At 39.0% G+C, this 15,940-nt stretch overlaps 1 protein-coding gene across 2 annotated transcripts in view; it reads left to right on the forward strand.

The window, feature by feature from the left end:
• KCNQ1 (potassium voltage-gated channel subfamily Q member 1) overlaps nucleotides 1-15,940 on the forward strand; it is a 417,925-nt gene that overhangs the window by 274,917 nt on the left and 127,068 nt on the right. For both annotated transcript variants that reach the window (XM_020788821.3, XM_078383845.1), the window contains one exon: nucleotides 12,675-12,750. In XM_020788821.3, coding sequence (XP_020644480.3) covers nucleotides 12,675-12,750 — 76 coding nt within the window. The remainder of the gene's footprint in view (nucleotides 1-12,674; nucleotides 12,751-15,940) is intronic.

Here is a 15,940-nt window from a genome sequence, read left to right on the forward strand (position 1 = left end):
TCCCAAGAAGAAGGCGCCTTTTAATTTCAGGGCTGCTGTCTCCATCTGAAGTAATCATGGAGCCCAGGAAGATAAAATTTGACACTGCCTCCATATCTTCCCCTTCTATTTCCCAGGAGGTGATGGGACCAGTGGCCATGATCTTAGTTTTTTTGATGTTGAGTTTCAGACCGTTTTTTGCACCCTCCTCTTTCACTCTCATTACAAGGTTCTTTAATTCCTCCTCACTTTCTGCCATCAGAGTGGTATCATCTGCATATCGGAGGTTGTTGATATTTCTTCCGGCAATCTTAATTCCGGCTTGGGTTTCTTCCAGTCCAGCCTTCCGCATGATGTATTCTGCATATAAGTTAAATAAGCTGGGGGACAATATACAGCCTTGCCGTACTCCTTTCCCAATTTTGAACCACTCAGTTGTTCCATGACCAGTTCTAACTGTTGCTTCCTGTCCCACATATAGGTTTCTCAGGAGACAGATAAAGTGGTCAGGCACTCCCATTTCTTTAAGAACTTGCCATAGTTTGCTGTGGTCCACACAGTCAAAGGCTTTCGCATAGTCAATGAAGCAGAAGTAGATATTTTTCTGGAACTCTCTGGCTTTCTCCATAATCCAGCGCAAGTTAGCAATTTGGTCTCGAGTTCCTCTGCCTCTTCGGAATCCAGCTTGTACTTCTGGGAGTTCTCGGTCCACATACTGCTGAAGCCTACCTTGGAGGATTTTGAGCATAACCTTGCTAGCGTGCGAAATGAGTGCAATTGTACGGTAGTTGGAGCATTCTTTGGCACTGCCTTTCTTTGGGATTGGGATGTAGACTGATCTTTTCCAATCCTCTGGCCACTGTTGAGTTTTCCAAACTTGCTGGCATATTGAATGTAGCACCTTAACAGCATCATCTTTTAAGATTTTAAATAGTTCAACTGGAATGCCATCACCTCCACTGGCCTTGTTGTTAGCCAGGCTTTCTAAGGCCCACTTGACTTCGCTCTCCAGGATGTCTGGCTCAAGGTCAGCAACTACATTGTCTGGGTTGTCCAGGATATCCAAATCTTTCTGATATAATTCCTCTGTGTATTCTTGCCACCTATTCTTGACGTCTTCTGCTTCTGTTAGGTCCCTCCCATTTTTGTCTTTTATCATGTTCATCTTTGCGCAAAATGTTCCTCTAATATGTCCAATTTTCCTGAACAGATCTCTGGTCTTTCCTTTTCTGTTTTCTTCCTCTATTTCTTTGCATTGTTCATTTAAGAAGGCCCTCTTGTCTCTCCTTGCTATTCTTTGGAAGTCTGAATTCAAGTTTCTGTAACTTTCCCTATCTCCCTTGCATTTTGCTTCCCTTCTCCTCTCTGCTATTTCTAAGGCCTCATTGGACAGCCACTTTGCTTTCTTGCATTTCCTTTTCTTTGGGATGGTTTTCGTTGCTGCCTCCTGGACAATGTTACGAGCCTCTATCCAAAGTTCTCCACCTGGAGTAGGAAATGGCAAGCCACTCCAGTATCTTTGCCAAGAACGCCCCATTTAATTAGCAGCCTCTGTTAATCCACAAATCCATTTTACTGGCATCTCTGGCAGATTCAATAACTTTTTTTTAATGCTTAATGTAATTTTTCATTTTGCTAGACCAGTCTAGCATTTGGCTGCCAAGCCAGAAGGTGAGAGTTCAATTCCCCACTGTGCCTTCTGTGAGTAGGGCCAACCTATGTGGCCTTGAGCAAAGCTGCACAGTCCCAGGATGCCCCCAGAAGAAAGGAATGGTAAACCACTTCTGAGTACTTTCCATTTAGAAAACCCTAAAAAGGGCTGCCATAAGTCACAATTGACTTGATTGTGCGCAATCACTCATAATAATCTGAATTCTGTTACCCACAATGTTTGATTCATTGAAACTTTAAAGTCAGTAGAAGAAAGTATATAGAACAGACCCCTGGAATGAATTCCTGACTAGTTTTCTCCTGTTGCATTCATTGTTGTTTATTGCTATTTTCAAATTCGTTTTCTCCCTAATTTTAGTAACTTCTGTAGCTGGCATTAGAGATGGCCACGAAATGAACCCCAAAGCAAAACACACAGAGAGAGAAAGAGAGAGAGAGAGAAAGCCAACAAACTTGAATTCCACTGTTTCATTGTTCAGTTCCAGGTGCTCTGGGGAAATGCACCTGCACAGAATGAAATGAAGCCCCAAACTATTAACAGGATTGGTGATTCGTACACTTCGTTTTTGTGCACATTGTCCCTGGCCAGATAGCCAGGTGTCACTCAGTCAGTTCCCTCCGCAACACTGGGATGGACCTAGAGAAAACTTTGTCTTGGATTGACTGTTTGGTCAGGCAGCCAACCACAGAACTCCAAGTCCACTACCTGGGGGTAGCTGGTTATAGGAGCCACACCGTGGGCAACTTAGCTAGTTGTTTCACTTTCGCAGAATCTGGCATGAGAAGAGAATGCTTTTCTGTTCCCTCCCCAATTCACTTCATGATGAGCAACACCCTCTGTCAAGTTCCCTTGCATGAGCCACTAATTTAATTTTCTCCAAGCCAGCTGCTAAAGAGCATTTTCCTGGGAGGACTTGATTTGGGGGGGCTATAACTGAGATGTCCCGATTCCAATCATTGTCACACTTGGAGGGAGTGGGGGGGGAGGGTTAGCTGAAGATGTGGTGTGAATTTAGTCTCTCTAACTCATACAGGAGCTATTCTACTACTCCTGGAAGTCCTGATTTGCATAAACCATGGTGTCCATCTCTAGTTTACATGTAAGAGAATGATGATACAGTGTGTGTGCAGCCATTCCAGATAACTTACAAAAATCAATATATTATTGCACTCCCCTTAAGCACAAATCTGTTGCCTAAAATGGTTACAACCATAGAATTTAGCTAAAAGAATCTGCCTGTTTTAAAGATGGTTACTTCTCTTTATCTTGGTCCCAGTGGTTATCCAGTGGATGTTGCAAGGTCATGCTGTTCCATTGATCAAAGGCCAGTATTGAAAGCATGGAAATGCATCCTTTATAAACTGTCATTTGGTTGATATGTTCCACTGAATCAAGCCAAAATGGGTTCTACCTAACATAATGAGATACAGGTATAACAACATTGTGTGCTTTGGTCCTGGTACTTAGCAGAACTTATTGAAACTGGTATCCCAGGTGTTGTGTCCTGGTTATTTTGGAAAGGGCTAAGGTACATCCCCCACAAAATCTGTGTACCTGTACTTTTATCAACCCTGTTTGAAGAAGGCTAAACTGGGGCAAGGGGTGAGGATCCTTAATTGCATACTCTTTCTGCACTTCAGGTTGCCCCTCAGGTACCCCCCTAGATTCCCCCTAAAGCACTTTTGGACCACAGATACGTACATTTGCAAACCATGTGTAATTTGGCTGAGAGCTTCTAAAAACCATTGCTCTGTCCCATGTATCTTTTAAAGCAATCACATTGAAGAGGCCCAACTGAAAACCAAGATAAAATCTCAGGATAATAGGATGGGAGTCTTCAAGACAATAAACAAGCTGTCTTTGGATCATCCATAGTGCTAGAGGAATTATCTCTAATGTGTTGGCATTAGTTCTCCTGTTGCCTGATAAAGATTATGTTGAGAGACCATACTGCCATTACGAGCCTCCCCCTCAACTCCCTCCCATTGAAATATGGCCTGACATTCAAAACCAGAGGCCTGCTTTTACCAGGTATTTCTTTATAAAAGAGATCCTAATCTAAACAAGATAAACTGCTTAAATAAAACGTGGTGAAAGGACAGGCTGAATAGTGGATTATGCTCAAGCTATTTTAAAATACTCAGTGTTAGGACAATTCCGTACTTGTGTCCTCAGGGAAGCAAATAAAACCTGCTGTGGTTTTTAGACAGTTTTATGGATGTACTGACTTTAGATTATATTTACTGTTCAAAATCTTCATTTATTTAATGTGCATATATAAGAAGAAATATCAGAAGATTTTTTTATATTTGTCTTCATACGCAGAGACAAAATTGACAAGGAAGAAGTAAATAGAACTTGTTCTTCATCTGCCTTGAATCCATAAATACATGCCACTGTGCTGTTTGTTGGTTTCGTATTACACATTCAGATTTATGCAGAAAGACTGCAAGCTGAAATCCACAGTAATTCTCAGTCATTGAAGAATGAGTGATTCAGAGTAGGGCTGCTTTTCAGAATGTAAACTCTAGAGCAGTGGTTCCCAACATTGGGACCCCATATATTCTTGCATTAAAACTCCCAGAAGTTAGTACCACTAGCTGTACTCACCAGGGTTTCTGGGAGCTACAGTCCAAAATCTGGAGACCAAAGGTTGAGAGTCAATGTTCTAGACCAGGAGTCTCCAAACTTTTGAACATGAGGGCCACATCATATATTTTAAACATTTTTGAGAGGTGAAGTAACATGCATGCACTTGTGCGTACGTGTGGCTCCACACATGCACACACACCGCATGGATCACACACACACACACACACACACACACACACACACACACACACACACACACACACACACACACACGAATACAGGCTGAAGGGAACAGGCTAGATAAAACAGCAAGGCAGGCCAGATGTGGTCCATGGGCCATAGTTTGGAGACCCCTACTCTAGACATTGTGCTTATGAAACAAAGATATAGACAAATGTGCCACTGCAAGACTGATGGGGACAGCTTACTTCTGTATAAGGGATGTATTAACGTACACCTTCCCCAAGTAATTCTTTTTTTTTTTTTAAATGCAGTTTTAGTTTCCACTGTGGTGGGACTGAATGAAAAAGACTGAACAATTGAAAGCAGTTATTCACAGACAGCTCTTTTCATTTTCTTCTGCTAATCCTCAAAGTCCCAAAGAAGTTTTACAGTTTTCTTTTGAACACACAACTTCCTTTAAAATATTTCCAATATATCATTTTCCTACATATAGACTGCTCAATTGCTTTCACTCTTTGTTCTAGGAATGTATACCCTTTCCCTCCAATATTAAAATACATCAAAAAAAATCAGTAATGCAGTTCACATAGACAATAATCAAAATAGGGAAAGTGACCATTAAAAACAAACAACAAATAAGAAATTGTCCAAGAAAGCAAACATTTACAATAAAGCATTGCCATGCAATGATCGATCTCTCTGTCTCTCTGTCTCTCTCTCTCTCTCTCTCTCTCTCTCTCTCTCTCACACACACACACACACACACACACACACACACACACACACACTCACACACACACACACACACACACACACACACACACACAAGTCTCCTTTCATTAACATCTGAAACCTGGTTGCCAGGTACCAACAAAGGATTAAAAAAGAAAAGAAATGCAGCATCCAAAGCATTCAATAGTCAGTTTACTCTGATTTCAATCCTCCCATATTGTGGCCACTCATTTTCTGTTAGGTAATATCTAAAGGTGCAACTTAATCCATTTCAGCCCATCACATGTAAAACACAGCACAGCAATGTGAAGCTCCTATCATGAATACCTTGCTGGGAATGACAGAATGTGTGAAAAGATTAGGGTAACCTTGGACTACAGCAAATTCTATACCAAAATTCTCAAGAGACCAAATGCTGAAAGATTTCATTAAGCTTAAATGTACCAGTGAAATGGTTTCATGTGGGTGTTCCGGATCTCTTTCACCAGATTTTGTTACAAGGGGGAGAATTTCAGGCCTGTCTGCACAAAAAACATATGCCAACTTGTTTTCAGTGTGTAGCATTAAAGTCTGATAAAAATGTGTGCTTCAGATAAAAATAAGTTGTTTTACCTCTTTCATTAAGAAAGAAAGAAAGAAAACCTTTCCATCCCACCATTTCTATTAGTGGGGTTAAATAATGGTGCACACAAACAAGATTAAACTGCTGAAATACAAACATTAGTAGACATGGTCTAGAGGGGCGGGGTAAAAATCCAATAAATAAATAAATAAAATAAACATTACTGACAATGGCCAAAGTTCTGTTGCTTAAAGTAGTAAACTGCTAGAGTAGGACCATTGAATCAATGGGGTTTAATGAATCATCTCCACCACAAATTCCATATTACACTGAAGTAAGTCGCAACTAGAGTAGGCCCATTTGAATCAATTGAATTTAAAGAGGAGTTGACTCACCAACTCCCTTTGAAGGGGGAAGAAGTACCATGGGAGAAAAAAAATAAATATTCCACTTTAAAAAGAGTTGATTCAAGGGGCCCACTCTGTAATGATTTACTACACTTACCAATAGGATTTTGGCCATTGAGTACCATCATATTAAATATGCAGCAAAAGACCCCAATAATCAAATACTTAGTAAGAGGCCATTTTAGCCATACTTGAAGCTGATTCATTTACATTAAGAAACTGTTGGTTTCAATGAACATAATCATTCTGTTATGCTGGCTTTGTAGTACCAGCATAACAGAAGTTTCTCCATCATTGCCCTCACACAGTCCAGAGACTCCAGAGAATTTCTGAGCTTTCCATAGCAGGTTTTTGGAGTGCATGGGGAACTGCCAACCTCCCTATTGTGCAGGATTAAACAGCTTCATTACTGGTAACTATGGAGAAGATTTCTATGAGATGTTATCTTTTTTCTGCAACATACGTTTGAGTTTATGGTGGGTTTGAATATGTTTGTGAGTAATCTGGTGAGAAAGGCCAGATTACTCATAAACATTTTTGTACTTGCTTATGGGTTCAAATGCAGGTTGCAGAGAAAATGTGAAATGTCATAGAAGTCCCACACACACTGATAATAAATAATGGGTTGTTTTTGTGTAATACTAAGTTACTTCCAATGTATTGTAACCTTATGAGTTATTGATCCCCAAGGCCTGCTGCCATCAAAAGTCCTGCTCAGGTCTTGAAAACTGAAGCTTATGGCTTCTTTGATTGAATCAATCAATTAGTCTCATGTTAAGTCTTCCCCTTTTCCTATCATTATTGTATTGTCCAGTGAATCTTGCCTTCCACGTGTCCAAAGTACAATAGCTTCTGTATAGTCACTTCTAATGAGAGTTCAAGCTTATTTCACTTAATAATAACTGCATACATCAATTGTGACTTATGACAACCCTTTCCAGAGTTTTTCAAGATATGGAGTACTCAGAAGTAGTTTACCATGCTTTTCTTCTTGAAGCACTTTTGAGACTGTGCAGCTTAATCAAGGCTGCAGAGCCAGAGGTTGAAAGTTCATTTCCTCACCTTGATAGGAGCTGGACTTGATGATCCATAGAGTCCCTTCCAAGTCTGCAGTTCTATCATCATCATCATCATCATCATCATCATCATCATCATCATCAAGGTTCTACTGTAATCTTGCTTTGCATTTCCTTCTTTCACCCTTATCAGTAGCTATTTCGAGTCATTGGTGCTTTCTGCATATTTTACATTATATGTTTCTTCCAAGAGGTTCTACTTCTCCTTCATCTAACCTGATCCCATTTTTATAATATTTTATGCACCAATATTGGACAGGTGGACAGATAAAGATACCCTTCTCTGATATCTTTGCAAGTCAGAAATCATTCTGTTTCATCATGTTCTGTCCTAACAAACATGGGGTTATGTCCAGAGTATATATCTTTGCATTAGGACAGTCAAATGTTGTGGCATATCCATTTTTTAGCATTATCCATACTATTCATGAGCCACACAATCAAAAGCCTTCAGTTTAATGTGGACGGCACAACTGATTTTCTTATGAGGTGTTTTTTTTGCCAATGTACATCTACAATATGATCTTTAATACTGTACTTTTTTCTTTTCTAAATCCAGCTTGCAACAAAATATTTTCCAATAAGATGTTTTGTTGCAAAATTTTTGCAGTGCTACTTTGTTTGCATGGAATATTAATGCAGTGATCCAATAGCTACTGCAATTTTTATTGCATTGTTGTTGTTTTCATATTTGCTGGTATATTCTTGTTAGTAATATAATAAATTCAGTATCTGTAGCTTAAAATAGGTGTTTTGCTGTCCTATCAACTCATGAAATAAAAGGTATGGCCCATGAGGCCATTACAAAATACAAATGCAAAAATAAGCAATACCTTTATAGGCCACTAATAAAAAATATAAACCCACACACTATGCAAGCTTTTGTGGGCAAATCCCACTTCTGCAAAGGAAATAGAAGAAGTCCAAACGTTTGTTGCAAGGTGGGATTTGCCAGGAGGTGATTCTTAGATGTGAAGCTCTTGGCAAGATGAATTTCGCCAGGCACCTCTGCGTTAGACGGGGCAGGAAATCATTCTAAAGTTGCCACTGGGGCAGCTGTGGGTTGGATTTCACACTCCTGTTCTCCAGACACAGGGGTGCAGCAGGCTATGCATGCACACACATACACTTCCTCTCCATTGGGCTCTTCTTCAAAACAGACATGTTTCTGCTTGACCAGGAAACCAGGGGTGGGGTGGAAAACCCACGTCCTCCATCTGGGAATTGGAATAAAATTTAGTAAACCCACAAGGTCTAGCCAACTGGAGTCAGATTAAAGTAAAAAAGAATATTATCTAGTGGTTGCAGTCCTGCTCTGGTGGTGTTGAGAGTGCTTGTGCCTTCTTGTTGATATATTAGGGGGGTGACTCATTTGAGGACAGCTTTCACTTCATTTTCCAAAACTGCAGATTCTTTATCAGAAGATTCTTCTTTGAAGTTATCTGCCATCGTTACATCTCTTCTATATAATGTTTCAGTATATCACTGTGAACCAAAGGTTTGTGGGGGCTTCTTCCTCCTTTCCTTGATCCATGGACATAATGGGTGGAATTAAAACAGGGTTTATTATATCAGGGTGGGGCTTAACAACAGAATTTTCACCAGCTAAGTCCGAGCTAGTTCTCAGCGCTGCCCAAGTGCCTGAAACCACCTTTCAGAGTCCAAGTTTTTTTCCTCTGCTGGTTATACTTACCAGAAGGGAGTCCAGTTCATTTCTTCTCAGCAGGGTTGTACCTGCCGAACCAATTTGGGAGCCCTGAGCAGGGATGGATAATATGCCCACATTGAGGGCAGTGGGGGGCCAGTCTCCCAGGTCCCTCTCCTCATGCCCTGCTCGTTCTTGAGTCTAGTCTGTTTTGTTCCACTGTCTCCATCAGCAGCTTTGCTGTGTAGCAGTCAGGTCTGCAGGACTGGTTTGTTGAGCCTGGCATCTCCTCTCCCTATGCTCTTGCTCTCCCCAGTATGAAGGACCTTGAGCTGAATCAGGAGCTAGTCCAGGAGCCCTCCTTTTATATACATTGAGGAGCAGGTGTCTGGTCTGAACCCCATGTTCTCCCTCTCCTTCTGTTCCTCTAGCCCTGACTGCCCCTTCCTTTCCAGGGCTTCCCTTATATGGCCCCAGACCCAGGGCCCTCCGTTTGCCTTCACGGCTTGCTTCCCTGGGCTGTTAACAGGGGTGTTCATGCCACCCTCCCCTGCCTCACAATTCTTTTTCTTTTTTTCCTGATTAGATTACATTCCCTTGTTGAACTTTCAGCATCTCTAACTTAGGCTTATATTCACTTTTGATTTTGTGGATCTTATGCAAGTGATCTCTTGTTTTTCTATTTATGCTGTTCTCTTTGTTTGCAATGATTGTTATAATAGTGCTGTTCTTTTGTGCAAGTTGCTGAATCGTTGCATTTGGAATTCTGATGCTTTTTCCGTCAACATCTACTTTGCCTTCTTTTTTGTTTTTACCAAGTTTTCTCAGACACTTACAACTTTTATCGACACTTGCATTTCTTATTTATTTATTTATTTATTTAACTTATATGCCGCCCACTCTACCCAAAGGTCTCTTCTTATGACTCCAGAAACAATCTCTTTGCAGCCTTCCCTAATAACATTTCTAGTTTTGATCCACAGTTTATCTGGATCACAGTGAATTGAGTTTAATACTCACCCTTTGCACTTCCCCAGTAGGGGATTGAATGCTTTCTGACCTAGGAGTCTTCCAGCTCAATCTCTTATTGTCTCATCACAGAGTTTTCAAGATATAAATATGCAATACAATATTAAATATTATTGATCCTTCTGCACAGTGCTAAGACTTATCCTAAGTCTCACTGCTGTTGTTTATAAAAGATCCTCCAGCAGCTTCACCTCCCACTGCTTCCATTCCCTAGTAGCTGTCCTTGCAGAATTGTTCTGCCCCATCATAACTGGAACTATCAGTTCTCTTTTGTAAATGGAACCATTAATTCCTGAAGAGGATACGTGCATCTTTATTTGATGTGTCTTCTTTAACCATTCTACCTTAGGTGCCTTTTTTTCCTTGTTACCTTTTAAAATATATACTTGACAACTAAATAACTATGTCCAATGTTTCCTCTTTAGAAAAAGCTGCATATTTAATCAAACTACTGAACAACAAATGCAGTTTGAATTCAGAGATACAGACACACACACACACACACACACACACACACAGCAGGCACAAAATGGGAAAGAAAGCAAACTAGATTAAAGAGCAAATTAAAACGTAGCTTCAGAGAACATGTTCCACGTAATTAACATATGCCATTCAGACAATAATTCAGATCAATCAAAAGCAGGAAATTCAAATTTTAAGCAAAGTGTAGACTTAACATTTGGAATTTCCTGCCATTGTCACAGTAGCTATGACAAGCTGACTTTATGAAAAAGGAATGAAAATCTGTTAGTGATTTTACTCATGAGTAGTAAGTTTATAAAGCATATCCTAGTAATCCTGTAATTCACTTTGGCTGTATAATTTTATGAATGCTTTGTTTGCTTGTATTAAATTATGGGTCATACTAAATCCATCTAAGTCTCCAAAGCAACATTTGTATTTCTGTTTTTCACACTATAGAAAAACCAGCCATCATACAGGCATGCTATGAAAACAATGAAAATGCATTATTTCCTGCCATTTTATTGTACACAGGAACATTATGTAACTTTCAGGACAACCAGTGTGCAAATTTAAATTACAGTATCTTTTTAATGTCACTTGCCAAAATCCTGTTGCTTGGTCTGTGCACATGTGCCCCCAAGAATTATGACAGGCTCTTTTGTTACTGGTGAGGAATGAGCCAAAAACCTATAACTCTGCTTATGTTATTTGACAGGATTTTGGCAATTGTGTTTTTGTGTTTGGAACAATGCTATTCTATTTTCCAGTTTTGTCATGTTTTATTCCTAATACAGAGAGTAAGCCCAAAGAAATTTCAGAGTAACTCCAAATCTTACTCTAAGGCATTAGATAAGTGACAACCACGTGCTGGCAAGCATACAAAAAGAAAAGAAAACACTGCAGTACTGTATGATAGAAGAGCAATTTCCATCTCTACTTTTCAGCACACCCCTGTGTTTCATATGGAATTTGTATTTACATTTACAGTAACTAAAATCTTCCATAGCCTACAACTGTAAACTCGTGTTCTCAGCCCAAAATGTACAGTTAATCTCAAGTGGCGCTAAGGAAAGCACTTCTTCTAAATGGGCATAGGTTCCCCATGTCAGCTCTAGAGCTGAGGCAGTGCGTCATGAGCCACATGACTCTGTTTAGTGGCTAGAGCACCGTCAACTCACACTTGTCTTTCACCAGCATTAAATTGACTTTAGCAAAGCTCGCAATTATTGTTGTGAATGAAAGGAACAGTCTTGCCTTGGCACAGATCCAGAAGAAAAATCATACCGGGGTACTGAACAAAGATTGTTCCCTTCTGCTGCAATTAATATGATAGCCACTGGTGTGCATGTGTCTGTTGTGGTTTTAAAAATGCTGTTTCATGAAATGTGCTAATCATTTTACTTGAAGGCTTGGTGGATGAACACATGGAACAAAACAGTTGCAGCCCTCTCAAACCTCATGTTACAATCTAATTCTTCCAGTAATTCAACTGAGATTGAATTATAGGGCTTTTAATTCCTGCCCCAGTTTCTGCTAAAAATTACTGCCCCACAGAGTTCTCTTAAAGTATTATTATTTGTTTTCCTGTTAGCACATGTTTCTTTAAAAGATTATACATACATACATACTGTACATACATACATACATACATACATACATACGTACGTACGTACGTACGTACGTACGTACATATTTACGTACAAAGGCTATATCAAATTTTTAACTTACTAGTTGTCTGACACACTCAGATTCTGACTGATTCAAGATAACTCTTTCATTAACTTGTGTTTCATTGCTGATGTGCTTTGTCATGTTCATATTTTAAAATTTGCCTTATGGCTTGCATCTGTCAAAGGCAATGAATCTTTTCTGAAAAATAATGCAAGGGTTGAAATATTTTATAAGCTGGATATATACCCATTTTTGTTGAAATAGTGGCCCACATAAAATGTGAAGATGCCTGTTTTCTAAAAACATGTGCATTGTAGGAACAAACATCTTAAAACCTATACTTTTCAACATGAATGGCTATGAATCTGAGGGAATTGAAGGTGGGAAAGATAACTGAATTGATTCATTTGGTACAGGGATAGGTTTCACACACACCCTCTACTTATTACTGTCAAAGACATTAAGTTTTAGCATTGAGATAAAACTTTGTATTTTAGCTGCTTTGTCCTTTGTCACAATAATAGTAGCACGTTGTGTTCACAGACAGAACTGTTGTTTCTTCTATAAACATTTACTTGTTACCAAAGCACTTACTGAGGGCCATTATGTGGACAGAGATGCTCTTTTTCCACCTGAATCTCCCTTCTCATTTTTCCCACAGCCTGCGAGAACATCACCGTTCTGCCATTAAGGTGATACGCCGGATGCAGTATTTTGTGGCAAAGAAGAAATTTCAGGTGAGTTGATGAATGGAATGCTACTTTTTTTCTAAATACTGTAAACCTTATTATTATTATTATTCTGGCTTTTTATGAGCTTTAGAAAGGAGAAAGCAGGGCAATTTGTTTTAGAAATGGTGAGCTATACCTACTATTCTCTCCCTTCTTGAATAGGGTGGTTGTTTAGTAGCAGGTTAATCAACTGTGGATGCACTGGGAATAGACTAAGCCCCTGAAATGCAGCAGGAATTAAAATGTTATTTTCTGCTAATGGCCTTGACCTTCCACCTTTTGTTATCTCTGCCTTCCTGCAGTGCAAACATTCTCATATGTCTTCATTAATTCTGAGTTGTATATTACTGTGGGTCTAAAGACTACCTTAACCTATGCTACGTTAACTTTGATTCTGTCTCATACTTGCTGAAGTCCTGATAAGGAAGTAGGATAGAACATATGGAGCACTGAGGTAGCTTTCTGCCGCCTTTCTCACACGCATTCATGGGAAAGCCTGTCTTGACACTATATAGACCAGCCAGCTGGATCTTGCAATGTATTGTCCATCTAATTTCCGGTGTCTACTTTTCTTACTGAGATTCTGGCACCTTAATAAGCCACATTCTCATAACACATACTCAGCTTTGGGTACTTTTGGGAAAAAAAAGTGCCTGTGTGCAGAAGTCAAATCCATCAGCCTTGCCTGCTGACAGATTGCCAAGTGCAGTGAAAGCTTTTTGGAAATATAATCATATTCCCTTACATGTTCCATATAATTCCTGGAAAACATTTACTGCACCCTGTGCTCATACACTAGAAATGGCTGGTATAGACAAACCTGCATTTACTCCATAGTAAGAAGGAAAAAGAAGTAGACTCCTATTCTTCTTTGAAATGGTAGCTTTTGTGATATAGACTAGACCAACTTGCATACTTACATTGCATTGTTTCCTCTGGCTTCCTTTCCTGTCTTCCTGTCTTGTCTTTCTTTTGTTCTTTCTTTTTTTAAACTTTTTTGCTTATTTCCTTCTGATTCTGCCTGTCACGGAGACACACAGAACTCTGCAAAGCACTATACACCCCACCCCTAATTCTGAGAAATCTTTTCCAGGCAACCTGTCTGGCTTCTTGAGATTTCAGTGAAGCATCATCCCAAAGACTTTCTTTCAAAGGAAATTTCACTCTCACCTCTGTATCAGACTACAATACCTTTGCAAGGGCGGAGAGAATTCTCCTCTTTTAAAAAGTGTGCCTTAAGTGTAGCTGGAACTAAGGATATATAAACAAAGTCTGTACTTCTGATTCATGGTCCTAGATCAGACACTGCTGTGATGTGGTTGCAACTGAAAAAAAAATGGCTTCCTTAGGGGCATGTCATACTGTTAATATATGGAAAGAAGGGTCTATATGAACTGTTTGGATCAGGTGTGTATCTCTCCACACAGTTACCATCACAGCTGTGTAAAGGCCATTAACCTGGAACAAGGTAGCAGTTGAGCCCTGTTCAAGGATTATGTTCACTAAACACATTGGGTGGAGAAGCCCATGTATCCGATCCCTTCCTTGTGTGGCTCCACCTCTACTAAGAAAAAGGAGGGCTTTCTATGTCTATGGAAAGTCAGCTTTCCAAATTGTATAGAAAGCCACAATGGATACAAGAGGTTCTCCTTTTCATAAAGTCATCCTCCAAAGGTAGAAGGCAATGGAGTAATGGGGGAAAGGCATGCATGGATTTAGTATATTTCTCAGACACTGAATAGCAGTAGATATGCAAGACTTGGTAAATTATCAACTCGAAGCAAAATTTACTCTAGCTCTAAACAGGATTTTGATACTAAAAAAATTTACCATAGCACTGGTCATCTTGTGACATTAGTTAAATTTCTTTTGAATTTTGTTAAGCTAATGTACATGCTTGTGTAAATATCAAAAGAACAATTTGCTATTAATCAAATAATATTTTAAAGAGAGCATTGAAGTGGTTAATTTATCATATTAGGATCTTCACATAAGCCCAAAGAGATAATCAGAATATTAAATGTATATCTTGATTTATATATCTGTATGTTCGTTTATTTGAAATAAATTATTTCCAGTCTTTGGAATAAGTTACTAATTGAGATACACAAGCTCCTTCTTCGTTATGTTCAGAAAATTGGTGAAAACAGGATTATTCAAAGCTGCCTTTGGCAGCTGATTCTCCTGTATACCTTAAACCTTAAAATTTCTCCTGTAAATTTTAAAGTTAATTTTTAAAATGAATTTTAGATCTATACTGTTAGATTGCTATATTGTTCAATGTATTTTGTTATGTGAGGTTTCGTATGGCTTACATTTTAACCTGTAAATCATACAGAATAGTGCTTGCACTAATTGGTATATAAATTAAATTAAATTAAATTATTTATTTGCAAGCCACTGTCTAGCTGAACATTCTCCCCAAAAGAGCTTATACAGTATCAGTGGAAACAAATCAGTCATTGCCCCCAAGGTTACAATCTAAAACATGCAACACATAAGTTAGAATCCTGTTGGTGTTCATGTAAGATTTGGCTAATTTGTTATGGTCAGTTCTGGATAATTCATGAGGTGTCCAGCTGCATCTGTCACATGTCTGGTCACATGACCAATTGTGTATCCATGCACCTTGTCAATTAGCTGCAATTTTCAAACCTTACAAAACACCAGTAGGATTCTGGGCAAAATGAGAAAGCACACATTCACATCATTGTCTTAAGTTTGTGTGATACTTTTAATGACCCGCTTTGAATGGAAACGTGTAAGGGAGATAAAGGCCAAATGTTGTTGATCTCTCAGGATACATAATGGCCTTGCCAGGCCCCCATCTCTTTTTCTTCCACAACCTGATTATTCAGACATCTTCATATTGCATAGCTCTGTGGAGGTTGTTTCCCATATTTTACTGCATTGAATTATTGCAGAGTGGTCAACCAGACCAGATGGGCGGGATACAAATCAAATCAAATCAAACAAACAAACAAACGAACGAATGAATGAATGAATAAATAAATAAATAAATAAATAAATAAATAAATAAATAAATAAATAAATAAATAAATAAATAAATAAATAAATAAATTTTCTGGGTCATATGACACTGTAGTGCATTTGTTTCCAAAATATTTGCAAAGACGCAGGAGAGCCATACTAAATCGAGCTAATGGCTTTTTTCATCTATGAAAAAGGAGTGTGG

This window comes from Pogona vitticeps, chromosome 1, assembly GCF_051106095.1.
Source record: "Pogona vitticeps strain Pit_001003342236 chromosome 1, PviZW2.1, whole genome shotgun sequence".
Taxonomy (NCBI): domain Eukaryota; kingdom Metazoa; phylum Chordata; class Lepidosauria; order Squamata; family Agamidae; genus Pogona; species Pogona vitticeps.